The sequence below is a fragment of the Pezoporus wallicus genome, unplaced genomic scaffold (assembly GCF_028554395.1).
Source record: "Pezoporus wallicus isolate ANWC-B61680 ecotype Strahan unplaced genomic scaffold, APGP_CSIRO_Pwel_v1 contig_6651, whole genome shotgun sequence".
NCBI lineage: Eukaryota > Metazoa > Chordata > Aves > Psittaciformes > Psittacidae > Pezoporus > Pezoporus wallicus.
Genome location: NW_026638928.1, coordinates 271,115 through 295,970, shown reverse-complemented (window position 1 = coordinate 295,970; position 24,856 = coordinate 271,115). Strand labels below are relative to the sequence as shown.

The following is a 24,856-nucleotide window of genomic DNA, read 5'->3' as shown; positions in this document are numbered from 1 at the left end:
TTTTATTTTTGTTTGGGTTTTTCTTTGTCAAAACATAAAGCAAGTGTTTTATTTCATCTCAGTCTGTTTTAACCTAAACTCAGTGTCTGAGCTCAAGTTTCACCAGTCTTTTGTATGGGTTGTTTAGCAAATCTTTGATTATTTGAATGAAATTATTTCAGCTACTTGCCTTTCCTGCAGTCTGACTGCAGCCTTGTATTTGCTCAGCACTGCCAGCTGGGAGCCAACAGGGAGCAACCTTCTGCTTTTATTATCACTGCTTTGAGGGTAGTCCTGAAGCTAAAGGTAGCTCTTTTCTGAGCCCTCTACTACTGGTGTTTATGGCACTGAATGAGGCAGAAATCCACTAAATTTGCTTCAGCCTCACAAAAACTGTTTTCAGTTCCCATTTCACAAGATAATTATGCAGGATGTTAAGAACCAATGACTCTTGCTCTCCCAATGTTAAATGGTTGTGGGTTTTATTTTGTTTTTTTTTAAAAAAAAAAGATGCTGTCCTCTTCCTTCCCCCACCAAAAAAGGGAAATTTCTAAGGCTCACTGGCAGTTCAAGCAGCTGTGGTGGCTCATCATACCCAGAATCATATTCCAAACTACACGTCAGTGTTAGTAAACAGGAAAATCTCTGTAAGAACATCATCTTGAGGTATAAGGAGCAAGCATGAATGTCACCCAGTGCAGAAGACCCTTAAGTTAGCAGTATCTGTTTTGCACTGAGCTACAGAAAGCTGTTCTCATAGAAGCTAAGCACCAGATGGGCCAGCACTCTCAAGTTTAGTGAACTCCTTCTGGAAAGGATGTGATCAGTAATAGTGGGTACTGCTTATGGGGAAATGGCAAAGTATAGCCATTGCAGTCAGAAAACTTCAAAATCGTTCGAGCTGCTGCCATGCAGTGAATTGCAATGTTAAAGCACTGAAATTACTTGAAGCGGAATGTTTTTGCTGGAGAGAACAGCAACTTTTACATGCCAGGATACCTGCAGAAAGAGGTTAAACTTTCCATATGACTACACTTGGACAAATAGACATTGGCTTCCTTCTGTCACTATCTTGTCATGCCATGCCTTTTGAAAAGAAGCTGAGCAACATACTATCATGTTTTGAAGAAGCTTTTAATCAATGAAGATGATGCACAGATCAGTCTTCTTGCATTTTATGGAGAGGGAACTGAGACACGTAAGACCTGTCTTCAGGAAATGGATGACACTGCTAGCGAAATCCTCATGAATGTTACACCTATCTTTGCTTTGGAAAACTTCTTATTCTGCTGGAAATCATTAAGAAGGAGCACTATTGACTTAGAAACACTTAGATTTCATGCTAAAGCAATTAAAGCAATTGTTTATGGATATTCAGACTATACCACAGCCACCAAGCAATTGTATGTAGATGGTACACCCACCATGAGAGATACTGTATGAAAGAGCAAAAGGTGTTTTTCCACTTGACCCAGACTGAATGACGTTGCTTTATCTTACTTTTAAGATGTCAGAGAGGATAAAGGAGGACTATTTTCATGGCTGATGTTCAATAGGCTTGACCCTTTTTATTACTGGCAGTTTAGAAAGGATGATAACTGTCAATTCGTTGCTGGGCCCCTCGCCCATGAGCATATTATTTATCTGGAGTCTTCTTCTGGTGGAACACGAGCATTTTTACGACAGAGCTAATACTGATGCTGTCTAGGTGTTGCACTTTGTGAAAAGTTAAGTCATTCCCCACTGTTTAAAACCTTATTTTTCCCTGAAAAACAGCTACTAGCTATGCATCACGCTGGAGTTGCTATTCTCTGTATTTCACGCACAGAAAATAACTGCATGAAGAATTATTTTATCCCTATTTGTCTCTCATTTGCTTTGCCTGGGTCTAGTTTCAGAGACAAAAAAAAAAAAAAAGGCATGAATTTGATGTTTGTTGAAGGTAATACTGGGAAGATCTCTTAATACCTGAAAACATGACTGTAATTTAGTCCACAAAATGCAAGTTGTGCTACTTAATCTGTGGTTGCCTTGTGTTTCTAGAACTTAGACCTTTTACAAGCATAGACTGCTGACCCATCTCCAACCACAAGGGCCTTTTGTCTATTCATTAAGCTTTGATCTGTCCAGAAGCTAAAATGTTTATCAGTGTAGCTTTCACTGTCACTGCCCCAAAAATGCTAGATAGCTTTACAGCATTAGCCCTTGCCCATGCCTATGGTAATTCCTGAACCACTGAAAAATTAACTGTTTCCTTGCTGCTTTCAGGCACATTTCTACTTGGTCTCTCTTCCTTAAAATAAGAACTGGACCAAAGGGCAAGGCATGCTTCTGCACTTACAAGAAACAGATGCCACACGGCAGAGTACTGCAAAGAAGCAAAGGGAGTCTTGGGCACCTCACCCCACTTTATAGCTAGCTACTTCCCCAGAAGAATCATGTTGTTCACCAGAAAAGGGTCCATCACCCTAGTAGCAGACAGTACCAATTTCTAGTTGCCCAGCATCCAGGTGGCCAAGAACTGACAACACTTTCAGGAGTGTGAATTGAAATCACTCCTGCTCCTTTTTCAAAAATCCTGATCCATATTCTCTTTAGCCCTCTCTTACAGAGTTCATATTAATTTACTCCCTGCTCCCCTTCCTCCCAGATAGAGTCTACCCAGCCTCCTCTACCCCTGAAAGACATCAGGGGAAACATGAACAAAAGTCTATAGATGTAGCACATTCCCCAATTTGGATTCAGAAACATTAAAGCATTTTGTCTGGAGTTATGTCAACAAACATTTATTATGATACTTCAAGTGTATTGTAACAAAGTGTTTGCAAAACAGATCGAATTATTACGGCTCATTCAACAGTCCACTCCCTTTCAACAAACTATGTAAAGACATTATACAAAGAAATATTTCAGAACTTCCTAACAACTTTTCCTGAAGTTTGAGAACTTCAAAACAAGACTGTCATGCCAATATAAAATTATTTATTATTATTATGGCATTATTCACTATATTGAAAGTTTTAACAAGCTCTAATGGTGACTGTCCATCTCTATTAGGGAGCTGAGACATTGCATTCCTGTCCCTGGTTTAGCAGTAGCAGTCATTTTTTGGGTATCCCTGGGACCTGCCTACTGATTGTGATGGGGATCAGCATGTTGGCACACATACAGACTGTGTTTTACCCACCACCATTTTGTCTGATCTCAAAAGCTAAGCAGAGTCGGGTTTGGGCCTTGTCTGGGGTTAGACGACGATATAGGAGGACCAGGAGATTTCGCCCAAGGCTGGATAGTCATGAGCTGCAGGGTGTGTGGGACAGTATGGGCAAGTATCTAGTCCACTGGGCCTCTCCAGTGCTCTGGAAGTGCCAGAGATGGAAGGCAGCTGTATGGAGTCCCCAGCAACAAGCTGCAGAAACTGCTGAAGGGGACAGTGAATTATTTTGAGACTGGTGGGCCCATGAAACTTCAGGCCATGAGGGCAGAGATGCAACACAGAGATGGACTCATGATCGAGGGGTGGACTTAGCAATGGACACTATTGCCCGGGTGATTCACGAGTGTGAACCCTGCACACAGCCTCTCTTGCTCTGAAAGACTCTTACAAGAGATGGAGCCTGACATCATGGACCAAATGGACTCAGCAGCTTTACAGGGACTGCTCCATGCACTAAGACTGAGCATGACGTGAATGGTATGCAATAACGGGTGGATACTGTCCTGGGTTCAGCAGTAGCAGTCATTTTTCTCCTTCTTAGTAGCTGGTGCAGTGCTGTGTTTTGACTTTCAGCCTGGGAACAGAACAGATAGCACCGATGTTTTTAGTTACTGCTCAAATGTTTAGGCTGACCCAGGACTTTCTGAGCCTCATGCTCTACCAGGGAGGAGGGGAAGCTAGGAGGAAGCAGAGACAGGACACCTGACCCAAACTGACCAAAGAAATATTCCATACCACGTTATGCCCAGGATGTAACTGAGAGTTACCTGGAAGGGCTAGGACTGGGGGGTTGGATGAGGTATCGGTCGGTGCTTGGTCGGGCTGGGGTGGGGTTAGTTATTGGTCGGCGGGTGGTGAGGTGTTGTATTCTCTTCCCTTGTTATTTCCTTTATCATTATTATTACTGGTGGTAGCAGTAGTGATCTGTGTTATACCTTAGTTACTAAACTGCTCTTATCTCAACCCGTGGGAGTTGCATTATTTTCGATTCTTCTCTCTGTCCCTCTGGGAGTAGGGGGAGGGAAAGAAGGGGGGGAGTGAGTGAACGAGCTGCCTGATGGTTTTAAACCACAACAAAACCCTAAAATTAATAAAAATGTAAAGGTGTTCACACTGTCTAAAGTCAAGCATAATCAATACATCTGTGTATTAGGAGATTTTCTGCCCCTGCACTATATAAGGAGCCTAATAATCTGTTTTGGCATCTTGGAGGTTGACACATCCCAAGACAACAATACTCTAAAAGCTCATATGGTAAATACAACGGCATACATGTTTGGATAGCACCAAGAGAGAAATACAATGCATACTTGCATTAAGGTATATAAATCAGTTTCTCCATAATGTGATCTCGCAACACATTTGACCCAGACTTTTATGACTGTTTTTTTTTTTTTTTAATCAGTGGTTTTGGGGGATTTTGTTGCTGTTTTCTGCTTGAAAGCAAGATATACAGCATAAATTACCATGACTCTCAGTAACAAGAACTAGAAAATGTGCTTCTAAAACAAACGCTTCAGTATCTTTTTACAGTCAATGTATTAATTTTAAATGCTGATCTTTTTCACTCAAAAAAACTAAGGCACCAGAAAAAAAAAGCCCAATTCTCTACACATCTGTGGGATACATAGCACCATATCAACCAGAGGAAATCTAAAAAGATGATGGTAGACACTTGTGTATAAAGTACCTAACAAGGCACCTGAAAAACAGCCATGTTCTTCCTAGATCCTGTAGGAATTAGGAGAGAACTGCTAGACTCCTGGTTCTTCCAAAAATTCAGACTAACTTTTCACCACTGAATTAATGAAACAACCCTGAAAACTGGGTATCAGGCACATATTACTGTAGGGGATACACAGATGCAAGAATAGGAGATGAAGTGCTAACTGCTGACATGCACACTCATATTGAAAGAGACTCCATATATATTCCAGTTGGTACATTATAATCAAAGGTGACTATATTCACTTGAGCTTAAGGTTCCAGTGGATGACCTAGTTCTGCCTGTCTACAAACTGAAAACAGAGAATGAACAACTGAAACAGAAATGTAATCCTGCTCCTTTTATCTAAAAAATAAATGAGATCCACAACCAGCTCCTGGTAACTCCAAATCAACATCTAGAGAAAGGCAAAACAGAACTATGAGGCATTAGATTCAATTGTAATTTGGGTTTTGTTACGGCTGATTACAACAGAGAGTACTGACTTCACTAGCGATGTCCTAGTGTCACACAGAACTGGGGGGTTTTAACTATAAAAAGCAGTGTATTATTTACAGGCTCAGTTTGTCCAAAATGAAGAGCTCATTTTGTCACATGTAGCTATGGTAGATGTTTTATAAAGTAACCTCCCAGCCTACATAAAAACTGGTACAGAGGAGCTTACACATCTGCATGTGGAGCACACAAAGAGTATGTTCACGTGAAACCATGCATTACAGTGTAAAAATATCTGATCTAACAATAAATAGGTGCACCAGTCAATGCTGGTTTTGGGTGGTTTTTTTTCTGATATCTAAGCTATCTTAGAAATCCTATCTAGCATGGTACAGTCAGAAACTCCTAAAGAACGCTGCCATAGCAAAACCCGCTCCGTAGAATCTGTCTCCTACTGAAGCTAATTCCATATGATTCTTCATTTCTTCTGATCTCTACCAATTTCTATGGAATCATTTGTCAAAACAGAAATTTTCAGTAGAAAAATCTAGCTCCTTATTTTACTACATAGCTCTGGAATGCTTATTAAATAAAAAATATTTTATGTAAAATATACCTTACTTATGCAATAAAATATACTTATGCAATGAGACAATTGTATATGGAAAGGAAAATAAGGCAACATTACTATGCCCTCATACACATTTCGTTCTCAACACAATTATTTCAAACATCTTCAGCCTGTTTACAGTTTCTGCCTATATTAGAGCCAAGTTAACTGTTTATTTGTGATGATATCTCAGCAATGAAGGAAATCCAACAAACACCTCCAGGGGATGAAAGGAGGTTTCATAAGAGACCAATGTCCTTTAGAAGTGACAATATAAACAAAGTATGTTTGCACACACAGGGACAAAAGACATTACAAGTTGCTACATTACTAGCCATACCAGGAATTTCATGCTGTCTGAAAAGGAAGACCATTTTTCTGGCATTGGCTCACATAAACTGGTGGGTTGAAAGGACAGGTGAATCTATTAAAACTTCCAGCTCTCCGCTCCACTTCTTAGGCAGTGATGGGTTAATAGAAAATGAAGCAGTTACCTGAAATGCCACAGTTTACAACCCAATGTGTAGAAGCAAACCAGCACTGTTTTCTATTTATTTAATACCCTGCGCTGTACGCTGCTCCCAGTGACTCACCACCCCAGTTCTGATACCGGAAACTGTGGGGCAGAGGTGGAACAGCTTTAGCTAGCTAATCTTAATACAGTGTAACAGGAATTTCAAAACCCTGGGATTTACATATTTATCCACCTAAACCCAACACAGAATCTCCCTAGGTTATCTTTCCTTCAGGCCACCAATGCTTTCCACAGTTCTATACGTCAGTTGCTCTTACCTGTCGTTTGAGAGCCTCTAGAGATTCAAATTCCAATTTGGCTAGTTTTGTCTGGATATCTCTTGGTTTATCCGGAATTACAAACGTGATGGTAAACTTTATTGCCAATAGCACGTGCTGGAAAAAAAGTAAAAAGAAAAATATTGTTCTGTAGAGTTTGAAGCATAGAGAGAACAGCATAATACTCTTTCCAAATTTTAGTAGTAGAGGTATAAAAAATTACTTCTTATGGCATGTACAACACAGCATACTATAATCACATGAAACCTCAGCTACTCCATGTTTTTGCTATTACAGTCACTCATAATTTGAATTTAAGCACATGGTTTGGCTTATTTTCATAATGATTCTATTTTCACTTAATATATACATTTCTAATTTTATTTGTGATTCCAGATAAAATAATAGCTTTTAGAACATTTTACTTGTGCACAGAAGTGGAATTATGGCATCAAGCACATATAGTTTCATAGTAAAATAGTTTCACCGTAGAAATATGTATGTATATATATCCACATATGTAATTACATGCATGTAATCAGATGCAATTATAACAACATAGACATGCATACACATATACATGCACACACACATATACATTTGGCATGATATAAATGAAATAAGCATATTGTAAAAAATATGAACAAACACAGAATTTTTGCATTAGAGAAGTTACTGAAACCTAAAAGCTCTCCTAAGAAAGCCTCAGAAGAGGACAAAATAAAATCTGACCTTTAAAGAAGTGGCACACTCATGAACAGAAACCTTCCAGGAAACAGAGAAACAGTGCATGTGTAAGATGCGAAATTAGTCATAATTTATCACAAAAGATTAAAATCTTATTTAGCAGAAAACAAACATGAAGTTCTGTTGAGCCTAGTCACTGACCAGTCTTTAAATTTCACTTAAACATGCACCATTCCCCTCATCTCACCAAAACTAAGTGCCAAACTGACAAGTCACTGGTTTTATTTCTTCATTTATGTCAACTATAAGCATCATCTAAACAAGAGTCATTAAACGTTATTCTATCAAGGTCTAAGCGATCAGTATGCTGCATGTTTGCAGGAAGAACTTGCTCCTAGCTGAGAAAACCCTGATCAATACAAGGCAACATTTAAATATATGTGACTAACTTCAAGCACGTGCTTAAATTCTACTGACACAACAATACTCATAGACATGCTTCAACTTAGATTGCATGTCCAAGCTAATCCAAATTTTACTGATTTTTTAATAAAATGAAAAGGATCAGTGCTCCTTTCTGAAATATATTTGCTGGACTAAATGATCTAGATGCGCTTGGGCACATGAGTAACAACATAAAAAGACCAAAATCCCTGAGCTTCGGGAATTATGTGAGCAAGCAGGTAGCAAAAAAACTACAGACTTCACATGAGTGCTAATGAAACTCTAAATAAGCCCATTTCAATACATAAAAGTTACAGTAAGAAATCAGATAATAGTAATAAATAAGAGAACAACAAAAAAGAACCATACAGGTAACTATTTCTAAACATGTATTACAGAAAAATGGTTAGTAGGTCTAGGAAACAAACCATTAGTGCAATGAATAACACTTTGTTTGAAGAGGTCAAAGAAAGGCTGAAAGTTAATGCAACGCTAATACATCGTCAATGAAAACCTGAACACAGATTAAGAGGTTTATGATACAAATAGCATATGGGTCATATGACATCACTAAAAATTATTTCAACAGTAGAACATTCCCCCACTTACACAAATATTTTTTCCCCACTCAAGTTTCTGCTACTAAGGAACTTTTCTTGCAAAAAAAAATTATAGCAAAAAATGTTGGTTTATGCTAGAAATAGGTAAAAAACACCAGCTGAGTTATTAACTTCCCAAAAAGACTTTAAAGTAGCTCCAAATCCAAATAATTTCTAAGAAAATAAAGTAAAATCATTTAAGGGAAACATAATATTATGGAGAACAGAGACTGACTAGGTTTTTCTCATTTTTTATAGGGGTGAGAAAGGAATAGAAGAGACATCTAGGGCAGCCAGAAATAAACCCAACAAAAATGTGCAGTTAATCCTAGGAAACACTGGTTTTCTAAAATAGATTTAGAAGGGCAGTTTTCATGCTAACACCACACATAGCCTGTAAACACAAAGATACAGCCTTAAACACAAAGGCAGAACCTCCAATTTAAAAGCTTTCAAGCCAGACAGGATTTGAAAGTTCAGAGTACAGATGAGGAAAGTCACTGCCTTTGCTTGCCCTACAGTTATCCTCTTACACCGGTACCCACTATGGAGCACTAAAAATAAATGACTGGGTTAGGTACACCTTGGGTTTATCTCATGACTTTTAATGTTCTTTTCCATCTCATCAAAAAACAGCTTTATCAGTCATAAAGTGCTCAGAACTGTATGGGATGTCACTGTGCACACTGTGACCTGAAAACACACTGAACTTGACAGATTGCAAATTCAGTTCAATTCTACCTTTAACAGTGAACCTAAAAAGAAAAAAAAAGACGTAAGAGCAACAGCCTTCCTTGGACAACTTCTCCAGCTGTTTCTATTTGCAAATTAGGAGTAATATTAATGAAATTGGGAAGGTAGCTGGCAGAAGTGATGAATGTGGGTTATATGGTTCACAAAGCCTCTTAAAAAGAAAATCTACCTAATTTTGTTAACAGTTTACACCGCGTTTTGGAATTGCCATTTGACTAAGGAAATATAAGTAGTTATTCAAGAGAATCTGAAGGAAAAAGTAGGGAGATAAGTAGTTGTATTCATTAAAACATCCATATTCCACACTGATTTGCTTTAGTATAATTTCTGCGATCCGCAAAAAGGAGACATCTGCTTTCAAAAGTAGAAATGTCCTAAGAGTACAGTATAAATCACCAGAAGAGACAGCAAAATTCTCTTTCATAAAGCTACATTAACACTAGTATGTATGCATTCTAAAAAGAAAACATGGAACCTTATCCAAATTCGCAACAACTAGTGCAAATGTACTTGTCCAGTACTAGAATTTCTTCATAGAGCTGGGTTTTGTTCCTTGGAGTTTGTTTTTTTGGTTGTTTGGTTGAGGGCTTTTTTTTTTGAGGGGGGAGAGAGGGGTGGGTTACTTTGCTCTTTTTTTTTTGTTAAAACAGTTACAAACCCAACCACTATTTCTTACTGCAACTGTTAAAAAGCAGTGTTGTTTTCAAGAACATGCCCTTCACGATTACAAGAGGACTATTTCACTGTGAGAAAAACCCAGGATAACAGTCACACAAGCTGTAAGCGCTCCAATGCCAACAGCAAAGTTCCCTCCTATTCTGCAATCTGCCAAGTGGGCACAGACAGAAACAGCAATGAGTCTCCCCTCCTTGAAAAATGCAGTGCCATCAAGCAATTTGTGGTCTTTTGCCAGGTGCTTAGAGAGCCAGAACTATTCTGTTGTGCAAAGCCACCAACAAGAGTGGAAGCAGCGGCTGTGTTTTGCAGCAGTGGGTCCCCAACCTCATCTCTTCTAAAACAGAAAATGCAAATGAGGGTTAAATACATGGAATTCTGAGCAGCTAATTTGATTTCTATAGCAGTTGTTCTGCAGCAATTCCTGTAAAAATCTACTCAACTGAAAGAAAAAAAAACAAACAATGGTGTCGTGGTTTAAACCCAGTCAGGCAACTCGTTCACTCACACCCCCCTTCTTTCCCTCCCCCTACTCCTGGAGGGACGGAGAGGAGAATCAAAAAGAATGCAACTCCCACGGGTTGAGATAAGAACAGTTTAGTAACTAAGGTATAACACAGATCACTACTGCTACCACCAATGATAATAATGATAAAGGAAATAACAAGGGAAGAGAATACAACACCTCAGCACCAGCTGACCGATAACTCGGCCCCCAAGCCCAACCAAGCTCCGACCGACACCTCCTCCAACCCTGCAGTCTCACAGCCCTTCCGGCTAACTCCCAGTTACCTCCTGGGCATGATGTGCTGTGGTATGGAATACCTCTTTGGTCAGTTTGGGTCAGGTGTCCTGTCTCTGCTTCCTCCTGGCTTCCCCTCCTCCCTGGCAGAACATGAGGCTCACAAAGTCCTTGGCCAAACCAAAACATCTCTATCAGCTCTGTTCCCAGGCTGAAAGTCAAAACACTGCACTGCACCAGCTACCAAGAAGGAGAAACATGACTGCTACTGCTGAACCCAGGACAAATGGTAAAGATAGAAAAAAAAGAACATAAGCAGTAGCTGTGTTGCTGGTTAGCTGATAAAGTTACGTGCCAAACAGCTTGGAGTGACTTTAATAAAATTTGTATCAAAAGTAGAATCTAATATTTATAAAAACTTTCTATTAAAATCAGAAATCTGGACCTAATCCAGCCTAGAAACCAGTGCATCCTATGAAACGAGATGGCCACTGGTTACTCATTCTGCACAGGTAAGGAACCCAGCACAAAAGACAACACCTGAGAATGGCGCATTGCTTTGAACCTCTGTTCTCTACTGGTATATGCAAAATGCCTTTGCAAATGTAAATGAAAATATCACTGCAAGATTGCTGCTGTAAGAGCAGAAAGCAGGGAGATCTGACAGAACTGGCAGATGAAAGGCTAAGCCACTGTCCATCGTACCAGAGAAGTCATAGCAGTCTGGTGAAGTTCCCATTGACTGGAAAAGGGGAAACATAACCCCATTTTTAAAAAGGGGGAAAAGGAACTACAGGCCAGTCAGTCTCACCTCGGTGCTTGACAAGATCATGGAGCAGACCGAAACCATGTTAAGGCACATGGACAATAAGGAGGTGATTGGTGACAGCCAAATGGCTTCATTAAGGGAAAACCATGTCTGACAAATTTGGTGGCCTTCTACAGTGGGGTTACAGCACTGGTGGATAAGGGAAGAGTGCCTGACATCACCTGCCTGGACCTGTGCAAGGCTTTTGACACTGCCCTGCATGACATTCTTGTCCCTAAACTAGAGAGGCATGGATTTGATGGAAGGGCCACTTGGTGGATAAGGAACTGACTGGAGGGTCACATTCAAACAGTTGTGGTCATCAGCCTGATGTCCGAGTGGAGACCAGGTCCCTTCCAACTCAAACCATTCTACGATTCTATCATTAGATTTTTTCCTAGGGCCCCAGATCACAGTGTTGTGACATTAAACTAAAACTCCAAAACTGAAAAAAACCTCATCCAGTGGGGAGAGTTTCAGCCTGTCCCATTAAAATGCGGCTGAGACAGATGAAACTAAACAGAAGCTTATTACAAAATGTGTCAGAAAGCATAAGCAGAGACAGCATTATTGAACCCTTTTTTCCTCTTAGATGATGAATACATGTATACACACACATACACATACACAGAGAAACCCACAAAGGCTGTCCAAGGAAAATTGGTAGTGACATTTCTGACAGAACATGTTGCAGGTCATCAGAAGAGCAGATTGTCAGTTTCCTACTGACTGTACCAGCATGGCTGTGAAATCTAGCCCCGCTCAACAGAGTATTTAAGCTTACGTTTAGTTATAAGCATATCTATAAATGTATTTATGGTCAGCAAAAACATTTAAGCCCAGGCTTTTTAATATTTTTACATAAAAAAAAAATGGTCAGGTCATTTGCTAAATCTGGGTCTTAAAATAGCTGAATCACAGTTTTTTCTTCCTGGGAGCGGCAGGATGTGATATATACTAAATTCATCTGTCTGAAGAGATGAATGCCAGGTTGCAGACTCTCCTTACACTTATTTACACTTCTGAAATGGTTTTAATTAGTGCAAAAATCCTCGTCTGTACTTTTATTATGAATCCACTATAAAACCTCACAAATACAAACCTACACTATAAAAGATACCAGGCTTTAATATGCAGTTTTGAAGTATATTTCAACCATGAAAACAAGTATTAAGCTACAGCATGAGAACAGTGAATTGTTTTATTAGCAGCACTGGCCTCTAGCAGCACTGAGACACCCCTCTTTCCGGTTAAATTTTGGCTTTATGTCTCAAGACTATTGGTTTCTTTCAAAAGAAGTAAATTTATTCTAAATACTACAATTACTTTGCATACTACCACTATTGAAAAAAAAAAGCCTACTCCAGACCAGCACTCCTGAGCATAAGACTAGCACAGAAGACAACATGGAAGTTTTAAAAAAAAAATAAAAATAAATCTGTGTTCATGTTTCCAGAATGTAACTGCAAAAGCAACAGGTTAAGCAAAGCAAAAACTAAAGTAAACCACTGCAAATGCCATCTTCTGCCCTTACGTATTTCTGTACTCTCCTTCTGTTTTCAAAAGAGCTCTAAAAGACTGGTTGGAAGGCAAGCAAAGCAAGCCAGTCCTACTTCTGAGACTTAGTCCTCCTCTTGGAAAGCCTTAGAAAGCATTTAAACCAGCTACAACTTTACACATAAGTCATCAGGGACAATCTGTTAAATAAATATTCTACTAATGCACATGCTTACTTGAAAGAAGTTATCTGATAAAATGGCACAGTCATGACATTTTTCATCTAATGGCACCACTATACATTTTAGAAATTCAGTACTTTTTAAAAAACAAATTTTCTAATTATTTAAAGATTATTTCTTGCTAATGTTTAAACCACAGCTGTTATACATCATATTCAGTCCCTAATGAACTAAGTATTACCTGATTTATCAGTCTTTTTGAAAAGATTTAGATGCCCCACTGTTCTCCATAATTTTCCCCAACGATAAAAGATGTGAGGCAGCCTAGAAACCTATAGAAATTCTGTCACTAACTTATCTGATGCTACAAAAAAAAGCCACTGGTTCTTTATTTCTCATCATTTACATACCTCTTCCAGACTTCTTATAGGTTGTCTTACATGGGAATTTTTAAGTCTGCTTTCAGATAACTTTTTCAAGACTGAAGTATGGAAAAAAGAGGGGCAAGTGCTGGTAAGGTAGAGTGCTTTATTTACATACCGAACAACACTCTCCCCTCTCTTCAGGCAAATAGCCATTTCAGCAAATAGCAGGTTCTAGAAACACCCGCTGAAAGAAAAAACTGCAAATAAAAGAACTTCTGGTATCAATCTTGTACACAGACTTCTAACTGTGCAGCTTGGGGAAAAAAAAACAAACCCAACAGTTACCCTAATATTCTTGTTTTATAAACACAGCACATTCTGCGACCCAAAATATTTTATGATACAGTGCACTTGCAAAACTGTCTCTATAAAACCACAACGTACACAAATGAGTGTTTCAGAAATGTTACAAGACCTGATTTTTCTCACATTTGTTTCATCCTGTAGTCAGTTCAAAAGACATGAAAAAGCAGATAACCTTTGTTATCTGATATACCTCTGTATCTTTTGATAACCCTGAAATATTTTGGCACAACCTTTATGTCAATTTATGGCTAGAGTTTAATAGGAATGGGGATAAGAGTTGCCAAAAGCCAAATTAGCTAATACTGAATGTAATGAACAGCAGAGCTTAGCTCAATGCTCTGAAATAAATTTTAAGTGAAAATGGGAAAGAAGGATGCCCATGGAATGAAAATTGACAGTATGTCCTGGGTTCAGCAGTAGCAGTCATGTTTTCTCCACAGTATGATTAATACCAAGCCATATGAAGTGCCTCTTAGCTGATTGCTAACATTACATTTTGACAGGTATAGTTTATTGTCAAAATGTCCTTATGTTCCACATCAAGAAAGGAGAAAAAAAAGTTTGCTATTTTCTATTAATCTACAAAAAATATACTTCTTTCCACCTTTAAGTCATACATTTTTCTCTGTGAAAAAAAATGGAAGTATGCACATACTGTAACTGTGCTTCGTAAGGAATTCTATTCCATTTGTCAGGATTCAGAAATTCCTCCTTGGTTACAGGACTGGATGAACCTGGATTAGTAATGAGATACGAAGCATTGTTTCTGCCAGGGGTTTGAAATTATTCAAGTTTCAATTCAGTTCAGTGATAAACAGAAATCGTCACCTATTGTTGGCATCACCGACTTCAAGAATTCTTTGCTCCTGCCTCAACCAAACCGCATTTGTTTAGTCCAAGCAAAAGCGAACAGGTATAAAACTCCCAACTGAGTACTGCGGACTCAGCAAAGATATCAAAGTGTACACACACAAAAGTGAAACCACTACACCTTTATAATCCTTACAGATGGTCTTCCCAAAACTTCATGGTTCTTGAGATTGTGAGACATTAGACTTGTCAATCTCATATTCAGTTTATGCTAGCAAAAGGCAATGCGGCACCTATATTAGAATTTAAACTATTTTTTAACATTGAAATCAATGTTTCTGTCTGTCACCTTGACAGCAAGTAACGCAAAATGTAACTAGGGTTTAGTTTTAAAAATGACGTCTCAGCCAGTTAATCTTCAGAGATGATCTACACCTAAGTTTTTAACCTTTAAATGTGAATAACAAGTTTTCTGACTAGATGCATTACATTCCCAGATATCTGCTTATTTCTCTTTTGGCTTTACATACAACTGCCTTATTACGCTTCCAAAGCTGATTCACAAGAACATTACTCCTATTGAAAAATCTGTTCACCTCACAACACCATTATAAGAACTGTATCTGAATAAACACATTTTAAACAAAACATAATATTTCACCACACTGCAAATACATCCTCATTGAACGATTCAAAGTTTTAGTGGAATGCATAGCTTTTGTGTAAGTGGCACACGTCTGTTTGAAGCTGTAAGTAAATTCTGTAGGACCAGCACATTTTGTAATGTGGACCGAAAAGTGAACCATGCAACGGTAAATAATGAAAAGAATGCTGCAGCCATGAATCAACAGAGAAGAATAACAGTATTGCGATATATCACATCATAAACAGCAGATTAATTGTTGTCACTATTCCTGTGCAACTTTAATCAAAGCAAATTAATTGAAATGGGTACAATAAAACTAGCTAATCTGAGACAACTCTGTAGGGGAAACTAAATAAACAATTTTCATACTGGAAACTCATCACCTGCATTTTTCTTGTAAAAGCTAGAAGGATTTTTCACTAGAACTATGCAGACTTAAATAATCTTTTGCTTTTCAACAAAGGTCAGAAGAAAAGCTTTTCATTCAGCTGAAGTATTTTAATTAAACATTCCAGCAGGTGTTTGGATATGCTGCCAACTCCTGAAAAGCTTGCATAAAAACTGTATCTTTAAAAAAAAATAAAGACCTGCACATCCTCAAGTCCTCTTTGTCTGTCTTTTCTGTAAATGGTTATTCATAAAATTACATACAAATTTTCTCTGTTTTGGAACATCATTATCTGTCCTTGCTACAAAAGAGTTCTCCAAGAGAGCTCTTGGAAGCTAGCCATGCAATTCTCACATCAACTGTTACGGCCACAGCAGATCTCTGCAAGAGAGCACAGCCCAGAGTTTATCCTTGGCTGCTGACCTGCTTTAGCTTGCTGGTAACACACCTGGTCTGTTCAAGCTGACAAAAAGAGAATCTTTAACTTCACTTTTGAGACAAAATACTGCAGTAAATTCAGATTCCTTTTTAGGCCATAGGCATGTAATAGAGTTCAGCAATAACACACCTCCCAGCTTTAGCTCTCCATACACTCAGAGAAAAGCAGCCTATGAAAGGCTTCCAGAACTGCTTACATTCTTAAGGAATGCAAAACCCATTGAAAAGTGCAGACTCCAGAAGAGAGGTGGGAGGAAACAGAGTGGAAGAGAAGAACAAGCTGTGTTCTCCACTGTGGCAGTTAAGTGATTCTATCAAGTTGTTCTGTCAGCTGAGAATGAGAGTCAGAATGCGAGTCCCAACATGAAGACTAGAAAGCAGTAACACTCCTCAACATTAGGATACACACAGCTGCATCAGTGCAGTACTGTTCTTCAAAACTAGATAGACTTTTGTCAGCATAATCCAATGCTTACTGCTTGACAGATTAATGGACATTTGGGACATCTCAAAACCCATCACATCTGAATCAGGAAGAGTTTCTCAATTGAATCCTGAAGTATGATGGGGAGAAAGGAATACCAGCAAATAAGATAATACAGCAACAAAGACTGTTATTCACTTAGGTTTTTTTCTGAGACTTGGTAGTTTGGCCTTTGGAACTACAGGCAGAACATAAACCCTATAGGTTACTCTCAGTAGTGTAACAGCTTTGGCAACATGCAGCAAGCAGAAGTTCTCATCTCCCAGTAAACAGCAAGGCAGAAAGAAAGAAAAAGAAAAAAAGGAAAAAAAAAAGCACTGCTTACATATTCAATTATAATTTTAAAACCATTTGGAAATCAACTTGCAGCAAGGGCTCAGCACCGCTTTGTTGCTATGAAACACTATCACATAGGAATAATCAGCCACAAAAACCTGCAGCTGACTCCTCCTCTGAATGAAATGATCTCATCTGAGAAGGCCGGGTTCAATTTGAAATGAATTTAGGAGCAATTCTGAACATGGTTCTGAAAGATGTCTAAAGCATCTCAAATGGGCAATGCTGAGATGTCAGACAAGATCTTGGACCAGTGTCTAAATCTGAACAGGTCCCTGAGTAACTATACACTGTAACATGCAAGCAGAGATAGGTGGGAAGCTGAGACTCACAAATGAATCTCAACAGGGCTGACCAGTGCTATCACAGGAATCTGGAAAGTCCAGGGACTGAAGTAAGAAATCATTTGTACCTGTGCCTGGTCTGCTACTCATAATTAAAAGGGATAACAGGGTAGCAAAACCAACTGTGTCTCAGTTTCAAAACTCATTCTGGCAATGAGAAAAACCTGTGAAGAAGCACTACCTCATGACAGGATTAACTCTAGCACTAGTGATTTAGCCCTGCTGTGAACCAGGAGGGTATCTTTACAGAAGTATCCTGCACACCTTGAGTCTTGAACCAGTCCTGGGTCTGCAAAGATAGACTGATGAAAAGCAGATTATGTATTTCCTGGAAAATGATTCTAAGTTAAGGAAATGCTGGAAATTTCAATACTCTACAGTGCCTTTCCTTCAGCTTCTAGATGAAGCAAACTGCTGCTCTTCTTTCTTCTAATGTAGTTAAGGAGAGTTCAGGAAAAATGAAAGCATACAGAGAAAGACAAAAGGATGTCAATGTACAGGACTGCACAAGCTTGGCACATAAGGGCAAGGCTGTTGCTGCAAACACAGCATGCCTTGGAACCAGCTGCAACACACCACTGTCAGCTCCACCGCCCCCAAACAGCAACGTGAACCAGCTTACGATCTCTAAGACCTTTTGTCTCCAGAAGTGAGATGACTCCTGGGGTGCAGAGGTAAGTTATCACCTTTAAAAATAGGCAGTCCTGATAAATGAATGCAATTTCTGTCTTAAAAAATATACACTGAAGATCACAGCACTTCAAATCTTTTATACGAACTCCTTCAACAGTCACGAGTCTTAACCAGAAACAAACTAGCAGCACAGTGAACACAGCAAAACATGAACAAAATTATCAGGATTCAACATGTTACTTTGCTGCAACCCTGCCTTTTTCCCTTAGACATCCTTTAAGAGCTGTTACTTGAGAGGAGATATCCCTAAAACTTGTCAGCCAAGATTCTAACTTTTCTTTCTTTTTTATATTCTTGACCAAGTGTTCTTTGACAACCTAAACATACACATCCTTATGTATAAGAGAAATACTCCCCATATAGTCAAAAAGGTTAAAAAAACCCAATACAGTGGGAGAACTTACCCTAGGATGTTTAAAAGATCTGGCAGCACTTGAAGTTGTGTGGGGTTTTGTGACATAACAATTGAAGAATTATATTTTAATGTAGTAAATTACCACATAAAAATCCTAAAAGGTTAAAGTCATGTCAGACAACAGGCTCATAAATCAGTTTTGCTACTTCACACCTTTTCCTAACATCTCATCTAGTATTTTTACTAGAAGAAGAAGTAACAGTATGTCTCAAATATGGGAAAAAAAAATAGTAATAAAAAAAATCAGTCAAACAGTATTTAAAAGACCTTCCAGCAGGACAGAAAAGTATTATGAGAAAAAAAATCAACTATATTTTTCTTTAAACCCACAAGAACATTACCTTTCCTTGATAGTACTGAATGGTTCTGGGTTAGACAAGATGAATTTGCTGTATAGAACAATTTAAACCCCATTTCTATGACGAATCATTTTAGCATCACAGATAGCTTCTGTTTCTAGCTTTCTCAAGCCAGAAAGTCTTTACTAGTCAGCATACATACATGATGAAATTATGTTGTTTTGCTCACTTCAATGGGAACAAGCATATTACCCTGCCATCTCAAACCTGAACGGCATCTGGATCCTTTTCAGAATGTGCAGGGATGCCTAACTTAGACTAGAGAAGTATCAAATTCACTAGGTAATAGGGTTCAAAACAAAAACAACTGGGAACCCCTGACACTCAAGATTCACCTGAAGATGTAAGGCAGGTTTTAGCACCATTATTCTTCCAGGATGAACACGTAGACTTTGAAATCAGATAAACTGTGAGCATTTCTTTGTTACCTTGAGTTGCCTGAAGCAAATACAAAATACGCTTTAGAATTCTAACATATGATTTCTAAAGAAAAGAATGTCATTATGGAAAAGTTTATTGCTGTAACACCAAAGGAGATACTAAAAAGATTAGTTCTACAAAACAAACAAAATACACTTGCATTGATGAGGGAGGTGCTTTGTTACCCTGTTCTGTCAGAGGTTTGATTCCTCGATCTCATTAAGGACATGCTTTCTTATTAGTACGGGGAATCTTTCTGACAATGCTTTCGTTTTGACAGACACAAATTTCATGCATTATGGTTGGGTTAATAGTTCACTCCTCTTTCTTTCCCTTCTTCCCCACCATACTAGCAATCTTATCTTCACATGGCCTATTAAATTTTTTTGTCCTTTGAGTATTTTTTAATGCTCAAATAGATACAGCTGACCTTTATTTTAAATTCTCCTTCATACTTTTGTCAAACTTATCTCCAAACGAACTGCTGCTGCACAGTAAAACTAGTCTTTTTTTGCACAGTTAGCAACAGAATATGCTTAATAAGATGAATTAATGGGCTTCTCTGATGAAGCTGTATCTTGTACAGCCAGTTCTCAACACACTGCATTTAAAAATGCACTCTAATGACTTCTCTTGTGGACCAAAGCACCTAAGGTGCTATGCCTCTGGAACCCTTACCTCTATTCCCTGTACCCGATGTTGCAGTGAGAATATCCATTCACATAACTAATCTGCTGCCTCTATGTAATTAAAAAGACTAATGCACAAAACCACTCATTTGCATCCAACACAGCAAGCCTGGCTCATTCCAAACAGGAGATGGTAACAGTTTAGATATCTAGGGTTATTACAAGAATTATAAAGATTCAACCATAAAGGAATTTCTATAAATATGAAACCTAGGGTGATAGCACAGATTTTGATTGTTATGCATGTCTTCTCTTTCTAGATATTTGCACAGAAACAGCACATTAAAAATGATACAATTTTCTAAACATATAATGCTGCTTGTAAATTTACACATGGATCTGTTTTTCAGAATACATACCTGCCTCTCTTAAATGAAGAGAAGGAATAAAGGAAAGACAACCATTACTTCAAATCTAATACATATTTTCTTTACATAAACCATTTATATATGCTTTCTGAAAGAAGAGTGGTTAGACTTTGTCACTTGGGAGAGAACTGGTGTTAAGATCTGGGACCTCTTGCTTTTCTCCATAAGGCAACAAGGATTTGCAAAATCTGATTTTGCCAATAAAAACTTCCAACTAAACATGAATGATTAGGAATCATGATGCTGATCAAAGCTTTGGGCTTGTTTCAATGTTCTTTCTTTTCCTGTGCTACAAGACTATGTTCAATAGCTTCACAGCTAACAGGTTAGAATGCCAAGCAGGTTGCTATCTGATACAGACATGTTCTTACCCTCAGTCCATAACAGGTCTAGGAGAGATGACTACACAAACTGCATTACATCTGTAATGCATTTATTTCTTATATGCAATTAGATGCTTTCCAGTGAACAATCTATTCTTCAATGAGCTATATTAACTTTATTATAGTTTTTTAAATAACAGATTTTCTTTACAAAGTAAAGTTACTTTATGAATTCTGGTTTTAAGTATGCTCACTTGCAAAGAAAAACAACCCTTGTATCCAAAAATGCTTGCAAGTGAACAGCACTCCATTACAAAACCAAGGGCTTTTTAAATAGACTAAAAGCATTTTCAGGAATACTAGCTTTGTTTTTATCTTGAATGATTACCAACAGTTTCCAATCACAAGGGGGTAGCATTGCATTCTCTTGCTCACTAACTCTACTTAAGCTTAAGTAGTGCAAATAGTCTTTGCTGCTTATAGTCCATCAGCAGAGCTTCTCCTCTGAGCAGAAGAAAGGCAGCTGAGAGCAGCAGCCTTCCCACTAAGCACACAAAAGGGCCACGTGCTGCATCAAGATGGGCACAAGCATGAGGCAGCATGACTGACATAAAATTCCTAATCCGGTTCTGGACAAGGCTATTTCAGGTCAGGCCAGCTAGGCACCTGCATGTTCCTTAGTCCTACACACTCCACGTACAGTAATGACACAGACCAAGAGCTCCTGCTGCAAACACCATGGTTTTGATCAAACACAAAGCTGTCAACTCCAACCAAGCATGAGGGCATAAATTTATGATTAGAAAGGATTACTGCTGAACAGTGAAGCTCATCTTGATGGCTTCTTTTTAAAACTTTAACATTAATAGCAATCTTCCTTTTTTCCTGCAAAACTCATTCAACTATGGAGTTCACAAGACAAAAAAACCTCTATGTCACACAGCATAGGGGCAGAACAAGACTAAAAGTGGAACACGCCTCTTCCTCCATATAACAGAATACCAAAATATTACCAAGTTTGGACAATAACTTCGTAAATCAAAAATGAAAAACAAACCCCTATCACCACATACCTCAGAGCATGATTTCAGAGATCACATGCTGAAAACCAGTTTCTGAGAAAGCATCATATCCTCTCTTTTTGTTCGTACAACAAGCAATGCTCTGAAACAATGCTCTGAAACAAAACAAGCAATTTCTGAAAACCAGGTCAATGCTACTTTTGTACTGATGCAGAGTTGACCAATGTACAGGGGGGTTGTACAAGGGGGTTAGAGGAATTTGCTTGCTTAAACAAAAGTATTGTCTGTTGTAAATGCCTGCTAAGTAGAACAAAGGCACCTGGTCCTATTGATAAGGAAAAGCAGACACTTGGTTCTATTGATAAGCAGCTATTGATAAGGAAATGCAGACACTTGATCCTATTGATAAGCAGCTAGAAGCAGATGGTTTACGGCTGGGATACCCACCAAACCCTAAGGCCATATGTGAAGACTGAAAGGTGAAAAGTGCAAGAAGAGGAAGACTCATTTACTTCATCTTGAAGACCCCTACCCACAGGAGGAAGACTCATTTACTTCATCTTGGGACCCCTGCCCATGACCAGAGGGGGCACTGCGAAGGTGCAGAGGACCTTCTGGCTCATTACAATACGAAGCAGGGATAGGACATGAATATGTATAGGCGTGTTGGGCAACCTTATGAATATATATAACTTTAGAGAATAAATGTAGAGGGAAACAACACTGAGGTACGCATGACTTTGAGGAATTATCCCCGTGCGTCTCAGCGCTGAATAAAAGCATACCTACTTTACAACTTTAACGAGTTGTGGAGTCAATCCGCACATCAGTACCTATATGCAGACACCTGTAATTTTAAAGTCCTGTCTTACTATACAATATTTACAGTTTGTCCAAGTATTTGGGTCACTGAAACAGACATGCACTATTATTATATTATTATCCTGAAATGAAAGGCTAGGCACGCTGATACAGGGTTAACCAATGTACAAGAGGGTTAGAGGAATTCACTTGCTTAAACAAAAGTATTGTCTGTTGTAAATACCTATCATGCCTACTAAGCAGAACAAAGGCACTAACTATTGATAAGGAAAAACAGACACCTGGTTCTATTGATAAGGAAAAGCAGATGCCTGATTCTACTGATGAGCAGCTATTGATAAGGAAAAGCATAAGCCTGATTCTACTGATAAGAGGGAGAAGCAGATGGTTTATGGCTGGGACACCGACCAAACCCTAAGGCCATACGTAAAGACTAAAAGGTGGAAAGTTTAACAAGAGGAAGACTCATTTACTTCATCTTGAAGACCCCTACCCACAGGAGGAAGACTCATTTACTTCATCTTGAGACCCCTGTCCATGACCAGAGGCGGTACTGCACAGGCGCAAAGGACCTTCTGGTTCATTATTATACGAAGTGGGGATAGATACTAAATATGTATAGGCGCATCAAGTAATCTAATGCATATATATACCTTAAGAGAATAAATGTAGAGGGAAAAACGACCCTTGCCCACACAGTAGCCTAGATAACTGGCTTCAGATGGATGTTAGCTTGCACATAGTTAAAGGTGAGTATTATGTTTTCCAGTTTATAGAAATTTAAGAGTAAATGGCATGAAAATCTCACTCAGTGGGAAATAAGCACAACAGCCTTTGAGCAGAATAAATACTCTAAAACCAAAACTGTGTTTCTGCAGAAAAGTCACTTTAAAACATTAAAAAAAGGTCTAAGTGTAACTTATGCAACATGAAATACGAGGTGATCTGTAATCTGAGTAACCTCCATTTGGCTAAATGCAGTAAAATTCAGCCTTTCCACTCCTGATACTATCATGGTGGTATGAATTAGACATCAGTGGTTAACTGTGAAGTCTTTATATGAATTCATATATTATTTTGATTTCATTCACGTCTCTGGAAAGCCAAGATCCTAGCTCACTGCCTGGTATATCCCAAACATTTCCACATGCACCTCAAAAGAAAATCAGGAAGGATACAGCATTTTCAAGTTTCTGGGATGAAATGATGAAACACTTCTTCATGTATAATAAAATTAGTGACTTAATTCACTTCCCCAAAATACAAAGATCAGTTGGCTTGCTGGATATCCCTTGTCATCTTCTCACTATGCAGCCTACTCTGTTACCAAGGAAATAACCACAGAATTTTGGAAGGTTGGAAAAGACCTGCAAGATCATTGAATCCAACTGCTGACCTGACACTGCCAAGTCCACCACTAAACCATGTCCCTAAGCCTCACACCTACACATCTTTACATACTCCCAGGGATGGGGACTTGACCACTTCCCTGGGTGTAGCTGTTCCAATGCTTGACAACTGCTATGGTGAAGAAATTTGTAGTGAGGGGCTCAGTATTTGTAGTGAGGGGCTCAGTATTTGAGGTGCGGCCTCACCAGTGCCCAGTACAAGGGGAACAATCACAACCCTGCTGGCTACTCTATTTCTGATACAGGCCAGAATGCTGCCTACCTGGGCACACTGCTGGCTCGTGTTCAGCTGGCTGTCGACCAGCACCCCCTACACTCTCTCCTTGCTGAAAATTGACCTTTCATCACACCAGTTTGAGTGTCTCATCAGCAAACATTTAACCTTGCATTTACTGGTTCAGGAGCATCTCAATTACATGGCTAAAGAAAATTCACTCAAATTACAGAAAAGCATGCACACAAACAAGATTCCACCTTTGCAGGAACAAGGCCCAGATAACAAAGAAATTAACTCTAATTAAAACCAATGAAGAGATGAAAGCATGAAAGTAGTATTCTTAAATTGCTGAGCAGGTGTTCAGAGATAATTTTCTTCTCAGATGTGGTCCAGTAATTCCAAATGAGAACAGGTACCCTGCAGTATCCCCACACACTTCCACCTATCCTCCTCCCTTTAGTCTACCTACTCTATGAGCTCCTAGTGTGAACAAGTGCAGTGAAACGTGCATTTAAGTGACACAATAAATTAGAAGACTCATACCTTTTCAGAAAATTTAGGTCAATTTGCCAAGAAAGCCCACTGGACATTAGTATTCCCATTTTAGTATTTCCCATCAACAAGGCAAATGCAAATGTTTTAAGCTTCACTAGCCTTTAGCAATCCCAAATCCCAGTTTCTTGATTACCTACTAGGTTGTTGTATACTATTCCATCTCTTAAGCTGGAAGAGGGATTACAGTATTACAAAATCACTTAGAACTTGCATCATAAAATAAACCTTTCATACCATCTGT

General features: G+C 38.7%; 1 protein-coding gene across 2 annotated transcripts in view; it reads right to left on the bottom strand.

The window, feature by feature from the left end:
• The window catches only part of ANO10 (anoctamin 10), a 119,846-nt gene that overhangs the window by 33,892 nt on the left and 61,098 nt on the right, over positions 1 to 24,856 (bottom strand). Inside the window, exon 12 of one of the 2 annotated variants that reach the window (XM_057413291.1) lies at positions 6,760 to 6,876. The exons of the other annotated variant lie outside the window; for it this stretch is intronic. Coding sequence (XP_057269274.1) covers positions 6,760 to 6,876 — 117 coding nt within the window. The remainder of the gene's footprint in view (positions 1 to 6,759; positions 6,877 to 24,856) is intronic. 2 annotated transcript variants of the gene reach the window in all.